At 48.0% G+C, this 13,392-nt stretch overlaps 1 protein-coding gene across 1 annotated transcript in view; it reads left to right on the top strand.

Annotated features, from left to right (window-relative positions):
- Nucleotide 1: 1 nt before the first annotated feature.
- OTOP1 (otopetrin 1) overlaps nucleotides 2-13,392 on the top strand; it is a gene marked incomplete at its 5' end in the record, with an annotated part of 35,428 nt that continues 22,037 nt past the window's right edge. Inside the window, 2 exons of the mRNA XM_029952406.1 lie at nucleotides 2-302; nucleotides 11,212-11,348. Coding sequence (XP_029808266.1) covers nucleotides 2-302; nucleotides 11,212-11,348 — 438 coding nt within the window. The remainder of the gene's footprint in view (nucleotides 303-11,211; nucleotides 11,349-13,392) is intronic.

Genomic DNA, 13,392 nt, shown 5'->3' with positions numbered 1-13,392 from the left:
GGGGCCCCAGCTCGCGGCGGCCCCAGGGTCCCGGCGGGGCGCGCCCCGCGCCAGCGTCCCGCAGAAGCTGGCCGAGGCGCTGAGCAGCCAGTACGGGCTGGTGGTGTTCGCCGCGGGGCTGCTGCTGCTGCTGGCCTGGGCCGTGCACGCCTCGGGCGTGGGCAAGCGCGACCTGCTCTGCGTGCTCACGGCGCTCATGCTGCTGCAGCTGCTCTGGATGCTGTGGTACGTGGGCCGCAGCGCCGCGCACCGCCGCCTCATCCGCCCCAAGGACGCGCACGCCGGCGCGCGCTGGCTCCGCGGTGAGTGTCCCCGCGCCGGCAGGTGCAGCCCGCCGGGCCCTTCCCGGACTTCCGCGCCGGCTTCCCCCGCTGCCTGTCTGGCTCTCCCGCCTGCCTTCCTTCTCTCTTTCTCTTTGTTGAGCCCGGATGGGCGCAGCAGCCTCCCCTCCCTGCCGTCCCGCGTTCCGTCCTAAGAGCTGCAGCTCACGCCAACCCGCTCTGTCTTCCGTTGGCTGAAATTCCTGCGGTGGATGCACCGACCCCACGAGGGAGGCCACACTCCCCGTGCTGGCATTCAGGGGCTTCTCAGATCAGCCCCCCAAATGCCCTCTAGTTGGATCCCCTCCTTTGCCCTCATTCTGGGCTCCCGCCTGAAAGGCTCTTTGTTCCCATTACCATGTTTCAGGTCTTCGTGCCTTTGCATATTCTGTTCTCTCCACCCTCTTTCCAGAACGCGGCTCAGGCCACACTCTGTCCCCTCCAGGAGTGCTTTTCTGATTCCCCTGCTCTTGGTGGTCTGACCACACCCCTCCACCCTTCACCATGCCCTGGGGTGACACTGTTCTCATTGATACTTCTGTCCCCCACCACCACCCTGGGGGAGCTCTGTGACACTCATCTCTGAGTCCTAGAGCCACCTCAGGGTCTGGCGTAGAGGAGATGCTAAGAGCATGCAGTGGGGGCGAAAGGAATCGTGGATAGTGGGTAAACACCCGGGGCGGTGGAGGGTAGAAGCACTTGCTAGGTACTCACAACGGCGACTGAAACATTGCCAAGATAGGAAGGTTCCCCTCCTCAAGGAGCTTCTGCTCTTTAAAGGGAGCTAGACAGGATGCAGTCAGAGGGAGGAGGCAGTAGGCAGTCAGCTGTGGGGACAGTCACTGACCTTCATGGGAGAGGCTGCGTGCGTGTCACTGCGCTCGGACCACACACATCCACGTCTCTATGTGAATTCTCGTCAGGTCTGAATTTAAATCTGCCAGGGAGTGTGGCTGTCCACCCTAATCTGTCCACTGGCCGCGTTTCAGTAGGCGAGGGACGGGAATCACACACTTGGGAGGACCAGTGATCCGTGGCTGGGTTCAGGCTGGGGCGCCCAGCACACGTCCACGCCCCTTCCCACCCACATCCCTTCAGAGGTCTGGTCCCCATGACACGTCCACCCTGCCTGCCGGGATTTACTCCTGGCTCCCACCGCCGCTGCGGCTTTCTCTGTCTAGAGCTGGTGTGCTCCGTGTCCACTTCTACCTTGTGTGATGGCTAGTTGGGAAAGAGCTATGTCACCAGATGAGATTTCAGGCTTCGTGGCCTCAGGGACTGTGTCTAGATCATCTTGCCTTCGGAAAAGCTGGACCCAACTCCAGGCCGGCCCGAGTTCCTGCTCTGAAAATCGTTGTTTTAGGGAGGCTCATGGTTTTGTGACTGAATGGTGGGGACTCCAATGCCCTTTCCAGTGTTTGAATCAAACAAATAAGCAAATGGGAATGAAATGTTATTCTGAAGATATTGATTTACACAGGCTAAAAAATATTACACACATAGGCTTTTCGGCCTATGCCTTCCTATAGTGGAAAGTTGCTTTCTTTAACCCTCCCTCGATTCTTCTCTTCCTCTTCCCTCCTCCTTGGCCCCTTCCTCTACCACCTCTCTGTCCTCTGCTCTTCTTCTCTTTCTCCCTCCTCTCTCTCTCTCTCTTCCCAAGAAGACTCAAAACCTTGTGATCTGAGTCAGTGGCTGAGTGGTGGTACCATTTCCCAAGACTAGGAGGGCAGAGGGAGGAGCAGGAGTGGGGATGCAGAATCACGTTTCCTCTTGTGGACATGTTACATTCAAGATGTCTGTTAGACACCGAGTAGTGGCCATATAGACAGGGCACATAGTAGGTGTTCAATAAATGGCGGCCATTGAGACAGACACGATAATGTAACCATTCAAATGAGGTGTGTGGATACTGGTAATGGTGCCGGCCCTGGAGGGCTTGGCTCCATGTCCCAGCTCTGTTACCTTCAACTTCCGGGTCCCCATTTCCTCTTCAGTAAAACGAGTTGTTTCTCAGGGAAGGGCTGAACGCAGCTTGCAAAGCACGGAGATCCCTGTGAACGAGCTGCGGTTCATCAAGAAGCAAGAGGCTAATTGTCCCGAAAGAACATCGGGAGGCCGTGGTTTCAAGGGAAATGCGTCAGCCCCAGTCAGCGCTGAGGTGTTCCTTGGAATCAGAGCTGGGAAGACAGGTTTGAGTCAGCTCTGTCCTGGCGTCTGTGACAGTCCTAGGCGTCTGGGGCTCTGAGAAAGAGGCACCTGTGGAATTCGGGGCACTGATGTTTTCAGAGAAAGTCTCTGGGTCTCGGTATGGGCTGTGAGGTGTGTCTCCGAGCAGAAAGCACTCTGCCTCACCTGCTGAGCGTGAGAAAGTGAAAATGTCCTTTGGAAGAAATAATATTGGTGTATTAACATATTTAGTAGACATGACGGACGGTTACTCCATCTCCTCGGTTTGCTAAGTAAAGAGATAGGTTTTTTTCTGGAAGGAATGACCGCGGCCTGGCTGTCCCGCGCCTGCCCTGTGCAAATTCCGTGAGTCGCTGTTTCATCCTGTTAGTTACTAGGGTCCTGTGTCTGTGGTTTCTAGTCCCGTGAAAGACTGGGCTGGTTTACTTACCAGGGGTCAGATTTTCTTGCTGTTACTGTTCCATCTCAAGTCCTGAGAAGTGTCATTAACACACAATTATGGGAACAATGACCGTGAGCATGAAAGCTGTGTTTATTGAGTGAGTTCAGAATGCAGGCACGTTAGAAGCATTATTTGTCTCAATTATTTGTCACAGCGATTCTTTTTTTTTTTTTGCTTGTGAGTGATCACCCCCAAACTGACTCCTTTTATAACATCGGATTTTATAGAATACTTTTTTTTCTTAAAGTGACACCCACCGTGTATATGATCCATTGCATCTCTGTCCACCATGGCGCCCCTGGGAACGGGCTGCTCACAGCACTGTGGCCACCGTCCCTTAAGGGACTGGAAGTGAGTGAAGGGACAGAGGTGTGCTGCTTGTGTGAGGCCAGCTGAGGTGTGGTGGCTGTACCGGATGTCAAGTAAAGGTCAGGAATGTGATGACGGGTTTGGGAAACAGGCTGTCCCCATGTATGAGTAGCGGCGGCTGATACACACACGGGTCCAAGTGTGTGTGTGAGGAGGGGCGGGTGGTAGAGAGCAGCGGGTGGGGGGCGGGGAGGGACAAAGGCCCAGAACACAGAGATGCCACAGTTGAGCTCCCCATCACTGGAATGTTTAACAGTGAGAAGGTGAAGAGGGATAAGCACCTTGCTTCCTGGAGATGACATGATACCAACAGGTGTTGGAGAAGACACAAGTCTACTTCCTGTTTGCTTTCTGTCTTCTTCAGAGAGCAGAAGGATCCTGGGATCTTGCAAAGAGCAGCAGAGGAGGGGGCCAAGTGCACAGCCTGGAAATCTTTCCGGGGGCTGGACAGAGCTGTTGGTCTGGTTTTGTTTGATGGCCAGGACTGAGCTCCCAGGACCGGCTGGGCTCTGGGGATGGCGGGCCATCAGGCACGGCCCGGCACAGAGGGGTGCAGACGATGAGGGGCGGCAGAGCCTGATGGATAAGAGCATGCCCCCCTCTCTGGGCATGTAGTGCCCCTTCTGCCTCAGTTTCCTCGCCTGTAACCTGGGATTAATGATACCATGCATCACAGGGTTGTTACGAGACTCAGTGAGTTAGTACATATAAAATGCTTGGAAGGCCTGGCACATTGTAAGAGAAATGTTTTATGAAGTAAATGATCAGCATTATAATGTGCAGGTGCAGCTGATGTGTGGGGGGAGGCAGAAGAGCAGGGGGGCGTAATGTGAGGGTTTAGGGATTTCGGGAAGGGTCCCCAGAGGAAGGTCTTTTGTTTTTGTTGGGGCCTGGAAAAAAACATTAAAAATCATTTAAAAATGATAAAGGAATCCACAGAATATAGCCAACTGAGCATGACCGTGACGCCCGGCCAAGTCCTGGAGCAGATCGGCATGCAAGGGGTTTTGAGCAATTCCCTTGGGAAGGAGAGCAGTGGGTCCCCAAGACCCAGACTGGGGTCACTGTGGGAGACTCTTGCTTAACTGCTGGCATTTTCCTACCTATTATTCTTTGGATGGGATTTTTTTTTTGTCTAATACAAACTATAAACATAATGTCAGGATTTCAGCATCAACAAGACAATGGGGCCACCCAGAAAGCTGGTGCCAGCTTGGCATTCATTGGACAGGAAGTCAGACTTCACGTGGAGTGCCTTGTCCTGCCCCCTGAGCATCACACCTGTAGAAGGGTGGCCCCAGGAGGGATGAAAGGGTGTGAGTCTGGAAGGAAGAGGAAGGGGCAACCTCACTCCCGTCAGCTCCAGACCAGCCTTCAGCTTCAGGAAAGAGGAGTTACTTCTTTAGGGAAGCCTTTCCTGGTACCTTCAGACCAGGTGTGGATCCCAGGACCCTCCATTTTCTTCTTAACACGAACCAAGCAGAGATTGTGTTATTCAGTTTGTCCGTCTCACCAGATGGTGAGCTCTTGGAGGCAGAGCCCCTGTCTGAATGTGCCCCCCATTATAGCCTGAGCTCCTGGCCCAGGACCTGACATGTAACAAGTGCTGGCTGGGATTTACTGAATCACCACGTGAATGGATGGGTGAATGAATGAATGAATGAATGAATGAATGAATGAGTGATGACAGAATCTCCAAGGAAGAGGATGAGAGTTCCAGGAGGCTGACTGCAGGTCAGCATGGGGAAGAACATTCTAGTATAAGCCCCAGCTAGTGATGGAAGGGTGTACTTTGAGAGACAGTGAGCCTCCCAGCCCTGAGCATGTCCAGATGGGAGACCAGTTGGCCGCTAGTCATAATGCACTGGGAAACATTCTTACATGAGATGGGGGGATGTAGACTGACTTTGTGGGACCCTCTACCTGTAAGAGCCTACATTCAAGATTCCAGACACCTAGGGAGTAATTGAGTGTCTACCACAGAGAAAGGGGTCTCCCCTCTGCCAACACTAGACCTTGTAGGATTGTTCTCAAGTGATGTGACTCGGAAAGTTCGAATTGGTTCTAATTCATTAAGTTTTTGTTTGTGCCTGAGTGAGGATAACGATGATATAGCATCCATTTATAGAATTTCCTACATGTGGGGCACTGTTCTAGGTGCTTCTAATGTAGTGACTCATTTACTCTCCTCTGCATCCCTGAGAGAAAGTCCATTGTATGATTATCCCATTTTAGAGATGAGGAAACTGAGGCATAGAGAAGTTAAGTAATTGCCAAAAGTCATCACCTAATGATTGACAGAGATACAGGCAGTTGGTTCTGACCACTGCAGCCCACTGTCTTCTCACAGCAGAGTCGACTTTTGCTGATATTTCGTCGGCATCCAAAATTATATATTCTCTTTTTGAGGTGTGCAAAGCAGAGCTGCAAAACCAAGTTTACTGACTGTGTGACTTAATTCTTCTGTGTTCTTACTTATGTTTCCTCCTACCAGATTGGTCTAGTTCTGGAATCTTCCATTTTATCTCTTTAAAATAACAGATACAAGGGGAAAACTAATTTTTTTGTGGGCGCACAATGGACTATTATATCTTTCTCATACATTATGTCTTTTTTTCACGTGTGGTGAGAAAGATGAAGGGCTTCTTTATTCTGTTTACTATGTTTAACTTGAATTTCCTGTGGTCTGGTATCAATATTGCTTCTCCTGCCCTCTTTTCATTTTCATTGTCTCTTTGTTCACACCTTGATTCTCTGCCATTGCTGCTTAGTGAATAGTAAGATTCATTAAACAGACACAGCTAGGTTTTGCTTTTAATCCAACCTTCCCAACCTTGTTGACTAAATTAATGGGAGACTGAGATCATTCCCTGCACACATTTACTGTAAGGATTTATATGCTTGACTTTATTGTTCCCTGTTTTCTTTGCAAAGATTATGGTTTCTTTTACATATTGTTTTATTTTCCTTTTGCATATATTTGCTTCTTGAAGCACTTAAACATTTTTTTTTAAAGATTTTATGTTTGAGTGACTCTACACCCAATGCGGGACTCGAACCCACAACCCCCAGATCAGGAGCCTCATGTTCCACCGACCTGAGCCAGCCAGGCACCCTGGAGCACTTGAACATTTTATTGTGTCTTTCTAGTCAATGAATGGATATCTTTCCTTTCCTGTTCTTACAATCAAGTGCATATTATACTCCATTGTTATCCCCCCAAAATCCCTAAACATTCCCCCCAGGAAAGCACATGGCTGCCTGCTCTAATGAAAGGAGATCTTCGTAATCCGCTTGCTTCTCTCTTTTGTTCCTCTTTGCACCTGGTCTCTCTCTATCTCTTTTCCATGAAAACCTTTGGAAGGTTTTTCTGTGTCTGCTCCCCACCCAGTCTGTCCCAACTATATTCTGTATCACAAAGTTTTTGTAGAGCATGTAAATTACACCGTTTCTAGTTGGTTTATCTCCATCCATTTGGATTTAACTTCTCTTACCTTGATTTTCTTTCCTATTAATTTATTTTTCTATTTACTGGACTATTTACTGCACCCACACATCCACCCACCCAATTATCCATCCATCCATCCATCCATCCATCCATCCATTTTACATCCTCTCCCCTTCCTTCCATTATACATCCATCATCCTCTCCAATCTTTTGCTACATTTCTTGCTCACCATTGTTCCTTCTCCTTTTTGTCTTCCCCAATTATGAGGACTCTCCCCTAGTTCACCGGCTGTTTGGCTAAAGCCCTGTGTCAAACCAGTTCTGTGGATGACATCCCCCCCGCCCCACTCCGGTTGTCTATTCAGCTAGTACCTTCTAAGAGAGTTCTTTCTGACCATCGTCAACTTTAATCCTCTTCCTGCTTTACTTTTCTCCACACACTTAGCACTTCCGGACACTTCTTCTATGTTTATTACTTATTTGCTTATTCTCTGTCTTCCCCACTAGAATGTTAAACTCACCAACGGCAGACACTTTATTTTATTGCCCTTTTTCTGTCTCCAGGGCGTGGGACAGTGGCTGAACCACTGGAACAGAGGTGTTGGGTGAATATTGTATTTTACATATCTTCAAATCTCTGTCTTTTGCCCTGACAAGCAGGTGACATGTTCGCTGGAAATGGGGTTCCTAAGCTTCAGTCCTTTCCTTGAAGCAGACTCTACCGACTCTCCTTCTGGCTTCTGCTCCCCACGCTGCACATGAGAAGTCTGGTGCCAGCACGCACCTCTATATTTTGTGCACACCCTGATTTAGTCAATATTACACATGTGTATTTTTGTTTCTCCAGCAATCTTGTTTGTTACCTTTGAGCCCCTGACAAAATGCCTGATGCATAGTAGGAGTCCCCCAAATATTTGTTGTATAAGTAAATGGATGGATAAAGAAAGGAAGGACTTTAAGACTATGGGAAGGTATATGATGTATTTATTATAACTCTTGAAATGTCAGTGACGGGGCTTCTAGACCCTCAAGGTGGGGTCCCAGATCAACAGTGTCAGCCTCACCTGGGAACTTGTTAGAGATGCAAATTTGGGGCTCCCCCCAACCCTATTGAAGCAGAAACTCTGGGGATGGAGCCCCGCAATCTGCATTTTAACAAGCCTTCCAGGAGATTCTGATGCATATTCAGGTTTGAGAACCAGTGCTGAAGAGCAGTCTCATTTTCTAGATGGGAAAACCAAGGCTCGGAGCAGGGAAGTGACGTATCTGAATTCACGCATGCCATCGGTGGCACAGCTGGAACTGGGGCCCGGGTCCCCAGGGCTGCGGCTTGTGCCCTGGCCACACCAGCCACCCTGCCTCACCTCGTCTCACTATTTCCCCTGTAATCAAAATGAACCATGCATTTGCCAGACCTTTTCAAAGCACTGGGATTGAATCTCCGCTCTTACTGAGTTTTTTATTTCACTGGGGGCTTGCCAGGATTTAAAAAAAAAAAGTGACTTAGAGTTGTTTCTATAAGACTTTGAGCAACGGGAAGGAGCTGGGAGATTGCGTTACTGTTCATGGCGGGCTTTTGGGGCTGGACCTGTAATGTTATAGCTCTTGTGAGGACCCTGTCCTCTCTCCATGTCGCCATAGTGCATGTCACACACGGTCCAGTTTCCTTCCATGCGTGGAAGAGAAGGTGGGAATGGCGGTCAGTGTGGGCCCGGGAGAAGGATTAGGGACTTTGATGCTGATCAAGTCTCCGTGATCACTATGTTGATCTTGCTAATATTTTCATTTGTTATAAGTTTCTTTTTAATGTATTTTGTATATTCCTTTCCATCTTTTTTTTTTCCTATGCGTGTTTTTTGTTTGTTTTTATTGTTTGGTCAAAACCATGCCGGATATACCATCAAAGAAGGCTTCCTTTCTTCACTTCCCCCAAGTACGGGCCCTTTCCAGGACACTGTTATGGACCCCCTACCTATCAGTTTTAAAAATATGCTTTCTATTTCAGAAAAGTTTTAGATTTTCCAGAGAGTTGCAAAGGTCGTACAAGAGTCCCTGAGTGCCTGTGTGCCCCTCACCTGTATTCTCTAGGGAACAGGATTTTAGGATCAGAGGACAGATTTTTTTAGCAGAACAGTGACACTCTTACACTGACCTTTTTTTCAGGGAGGGTGGGAGGAGCTCCTAGAGGCCTTCTGTTTATTGGGCTAATCTTTTTTGGACGTATATCATTTGTCAGACCCCAGCATATGTGTTGGGTGGGAACAATGATAAGCAGGACACAATACTATCTTGCTATATATGTGTAATTAATTGTAATATGTATAACATAACATAAGATTTATAGACTTAATGGTTAAAAAATTTTTTAACATTTATTCATTTTTGAGAGACACAGAGAGACAGAAGGTGAGCTGGGGAGGGGCAGAGAGAGAGGGAGACACAGAATCCGAAGCAGGCTCTTTCAGCACAGAGCTGGATGCGGGGTTCAAACTCATGAACCATGAGATCATGATCTGAGCCGAAGTTAGACACTTAACTGAATGAGCCACTCAGGCTCCCCTATTGAAAATATTTCTAATGTTTATTTTTGAGAGAGAGACAGAGTGTGAGTGGGGTAGGGGCACAGAGAGAGAGGGAGACACAGAATCTGAAGCAGGCTCCAGGCTCTGAGCTGTCAGCACAGAGCACAACTTGGGGCGCAAACCCATGAACTGCGAGATCATGACCTTGAGCCAAAGTTGGATGCTCAACTGACTGAGTCACCCAGGAGCCCCTTGACTTAATTGTTAATAACATAGCGTAACATAATGTAATGCAACATAACATAACATTCATTGACTTAATTGTTTACAAGTGTACCATTCAGTAGTGTTAAGATGTTAACATCATGCAGTTTATATCTGGAGCTCTTTGATCCTGCAAAACTAGAACTATGCCCCCTTTACACAACTGATCTTTCTCCCCATCCCCTGCGCCAGCACCTCCCACTCTACTTTCTCTCTCCATGAATTTAACTATTCTAAGGAAGCTCATCTAAGTGGAATCACGCGGTATTTGTCTTTTCGAGGCTGGCTTCTTTCACTTACTTCCTCAGGACCCCCCTGTGTTGCCGCAGATGTCAGAATGTCCTTCCTGTCTAAGGCTGAATGCTATTCTGTCGGACGGTTGGTCCACATTTTCTTTATCCATTCATCCGTCAGCAGACACTTAGTTTGCTTCCACGTTTTGGATAGTATGAATAATGCGGCCACGAACGTGGTCACACAAATATCCTTTTGTGTCCCTGCTTTTGATCCTTCCTAGTATACACCCAAAAGTGGAGTCTCTGGATCGCGTGGAAATACTGTTTCTAATTTTCTGAGAAACGGCCATTCTTTTTTCCACAGTGGTGCACCAGGTTACACTGCAATCAACAGTGTCCAAGGTTCCCATGTCTGCACATCCTTGCCAACATTTGCTACTTATTTTCTTCTCTCCTATCTTTCTCTCTCCTTTTTTGTTTTGACAGGAGCCATCCTAAAAGCTATGAGGTGCAATCTATTATGCTTTTGATTCGCATTTCCCTGATGTTGAGTATCTTTTCATGTGTTAATTTGCCATTTGTATCTCTTTTGAAAAACCATCTATTCAAGTCCTTTGCTCATTTTAAATTGGATTTTTTTATTGGTTGTTAAATTATAGTTATTTATAGATTCTAGATACTGACATATATATCAGATATATATTTTGCAAATATTTTCAGCCATTCTGTTATTATTTTTTTAGGTTTATTTGTTTTTGAGACAGAGAGAGAGAGACAGAGAGACAGAGCATGAGCAGGGGAGGGTCAGAGAAAGAGAGGGAGACACAGAATCGGAAGCAGCTCCAGGCTCTGAGCTGTGAGCACAGAGCCCGACATGGGTCTCGGATCCACGAACCACGAGCTCATGACCTGAGCCGAAGTCAGACACTTAACCGACCGAGCCCCCCAGGCGCCCCTCTTTTCTCCCATCCTCAATGGAGGTTAATAATGTCCTCTGACACCTGGCAGTTTTTCAGTTTGATGTAGTTCAACTCGTCCATCTTAATTTTGGTTGCTCACACTTTTGGTGTCGTATCCAGTAAGTCATTGCCCAATCCAGCACTGTGAAGGTTTTCCTCTACGTTTTCTTCAAATGATTTACCATCTTAGGTTGTACGTGTACATCTCTGATTTATTGGGAGTTAATTTTTGTATATAGCGTAAGGGAAGGTAAAACTCATTCTTTCATGATTGCATGTCCCCTCTCCCAACACCAGCTGTAGAAATGACTGCCCTTCCCTCCCCGACTGGTCTTGGCACCCTTGCGAAAATCATTTGACTCTACACGTGAGGGTTTTAATGTTGCTGTTTTGAGATGACATCCGTGCATATCAACGCTTACACGTGTGTGTTTCTGCGCTCTCCCGTCCCCGCAATTTAGGTAGCATGACATTGTTGGCGGCCATCACCATCATCCTGGGATGCCTTAAAATTGGGTACTTCGTTGGATTTTCTGAATGTTTATCAGCCACTGAAGGGGTCTTCCCTGTCACACACGCGGCACATACTCTGGTGCAGGTAACCCCTAAGATGTTTATGTGTGTCGCCTGGGTTCCCACGGAGGGGTGGGGGTGGGGCAGCGTGCGGGGGCGTGCGTCCTTCTCTGAGGCTCAGTCCTGCCGTGGCCTCCCCTGTCAAATGGCCTCTGTGTCCTCTTGGCTGCCTTTGTGGGGATCCTATGAGGCGGAACCCGTAACGGAGAGTCAGGACATGTTGCCACGCTTGAGTCTACCAGAAAAGGCTGGGGAGTGAATTTTAATATGTTTTATTGAGTTTTATTGAGCTGTAATTCACGTACTGTCCCAGTCACCCATTTAGAGTGTGCAAGTCAGTAGTTTGGTATGTTCTCAGAGCTGTGCAGCCATTACCACGATCAATCTTAGAACATTTCATCGCCCCCAACAGAGACCTTGGGCCATTATGGTCACTCCTTGGCGTCACGGAAACATTGTGTTTGGAGATTTGGTCTTTATGGAGCTTCTTAAGGCTAAATGAGGTCGTATGGTTGGGTCCTAATCCAATAGAAGGAGTGTCGGTATACGAAGAGGGGGTTAGGACACAGACTCACAGAGAGGGAAGACCGTGTGAGGACAGTGGAGGAAGGCGCCTGGCTGTCCACAGGCCAGGGAGTGAGGCTCGGGAGAACGCTGCCCACACCTTCATCTTGGACTTCTGGTCTCTCAGACTGTGGGAAAGATGTTGTTGTTTAAATTCATCCTATGATATTTTTTCATGGGAGCACCAACAATTTATTTAGTGGCTATTTATTTCAGGGGAGTCAAATCCCATGATGACTGAGTCTTATAGTGATACCAGTGACGGGGTGGAAAGCCTTAGAGACCAGAAAGAAGTAATTTTCCTTCTTTACTTCCCTTCCTTCCTTTCCTTTCTTCCCTCTTTTCCTTCCTTCCCTCCTTCCTTCCTTCCTTTTTTGCTCCCAGCCTTCTTTCCTCCCTCCCTCCCTCCCTCCCTTCCTCTTCCTTCCTTCCTTTCTTCCCTTTAAACCTGACAAATAGTATTCCTGGTGTTAGGAATGCAAGGGTAAAGAGCCATGATGTGACCCCTGCCAAGGTGTCAGTAAGATGGGGGACGAATTCACAAACACAGATGACAACACAAACACGTTCATAAACACAGATGACAACATGGGGGCTCGATGGTTTGAGCAAAGGCACCCAGTGATTAGGGAGCACCAGCTTCGGGGTGAGGGGTGGCTTCTGCCAGGAAGAGCCCCAGAGGTGTCACAGAGAGAGGGGTGAGGTGAGTCAGAGTCACTGGGGGACGTGAGGTCTTCCCACCTGACGGGGAAAAGTGTGTGGGGCTGGGGGGAGGCGAGCTGGGGCGACGGCACAGATGGAGCCGTGGTTTCGTGAGGGGCTCATGAGCATGGACTGTGGTCAGCTGATCTGGCTCTGACTCATACTAGCAATGTGAGCTCAGGCGAATGACTTAACCTCTCTGGGCCTCAGGGATTTCATCTATAGAGAGTCTACTTCCTGGGGTTGTTGTGAAGATGAAAGGTGATAATGTGTGTAAAGCACTTTGCAGTGAGCACTTGGTCAAGTCTCATGGCCACAGAGGAGCTTGTACTTTATATCTTGAGGGCAATGGGGAGCCCTAGAAGGCTTTAGGCAGAAGAATGACCTGGACAGATGTGAGTCTTCAAACTATCAATCTGTTACTTGGTGAGTTGCAAATCTCTATCTTCCTAATTTAAGGCATTTTATCAGTCCATTAAACAAGGATCCAGTACCCAGCAGGCACTTGCTATGTGCCTTTGCTACACTAGATGACTGCAGAATGAAAAGCAGTATTTAAAAAAAATTTTATTTTTAAATTGTGCTAAGATATATATAACATAAAATTTGCTGTCTTAGCTACAGTTCAGTCATGTTAAGTATGTTCACAGTGTTGTGCAACCAAATCCAGAACGCTTTCGTCTTGCAAAATTAAAACTCTGTCCTCATTAAACACTACTGATTCCCTCCTCTCCAAGCCCTGGTGCCCACTATTCTACTTTCTGTCTCTGTGACGCTGGCTCCTCTAGGTTCCTCAGATGGTA

This window comes from Suricata suricatta, chromosome 1 (assembly GCF_006229205.1).
Source record: "Suricata suricatta isolate VVHF042 chromosome 1, meerkat_22Aug2017_6uvM2_HiC, whole genome shotgun sequence".
NCBI lineage: Eukaryota > Metazoa > Chordata > Mammalia > Carnivora > Herpestidae > Suricata > Suricata suricatta.
The sequence above is the reverse complement of the archived record's forward strand: the minus strand, read 5'-3'. Positions and strand labels throughout refer to the sequence as shown.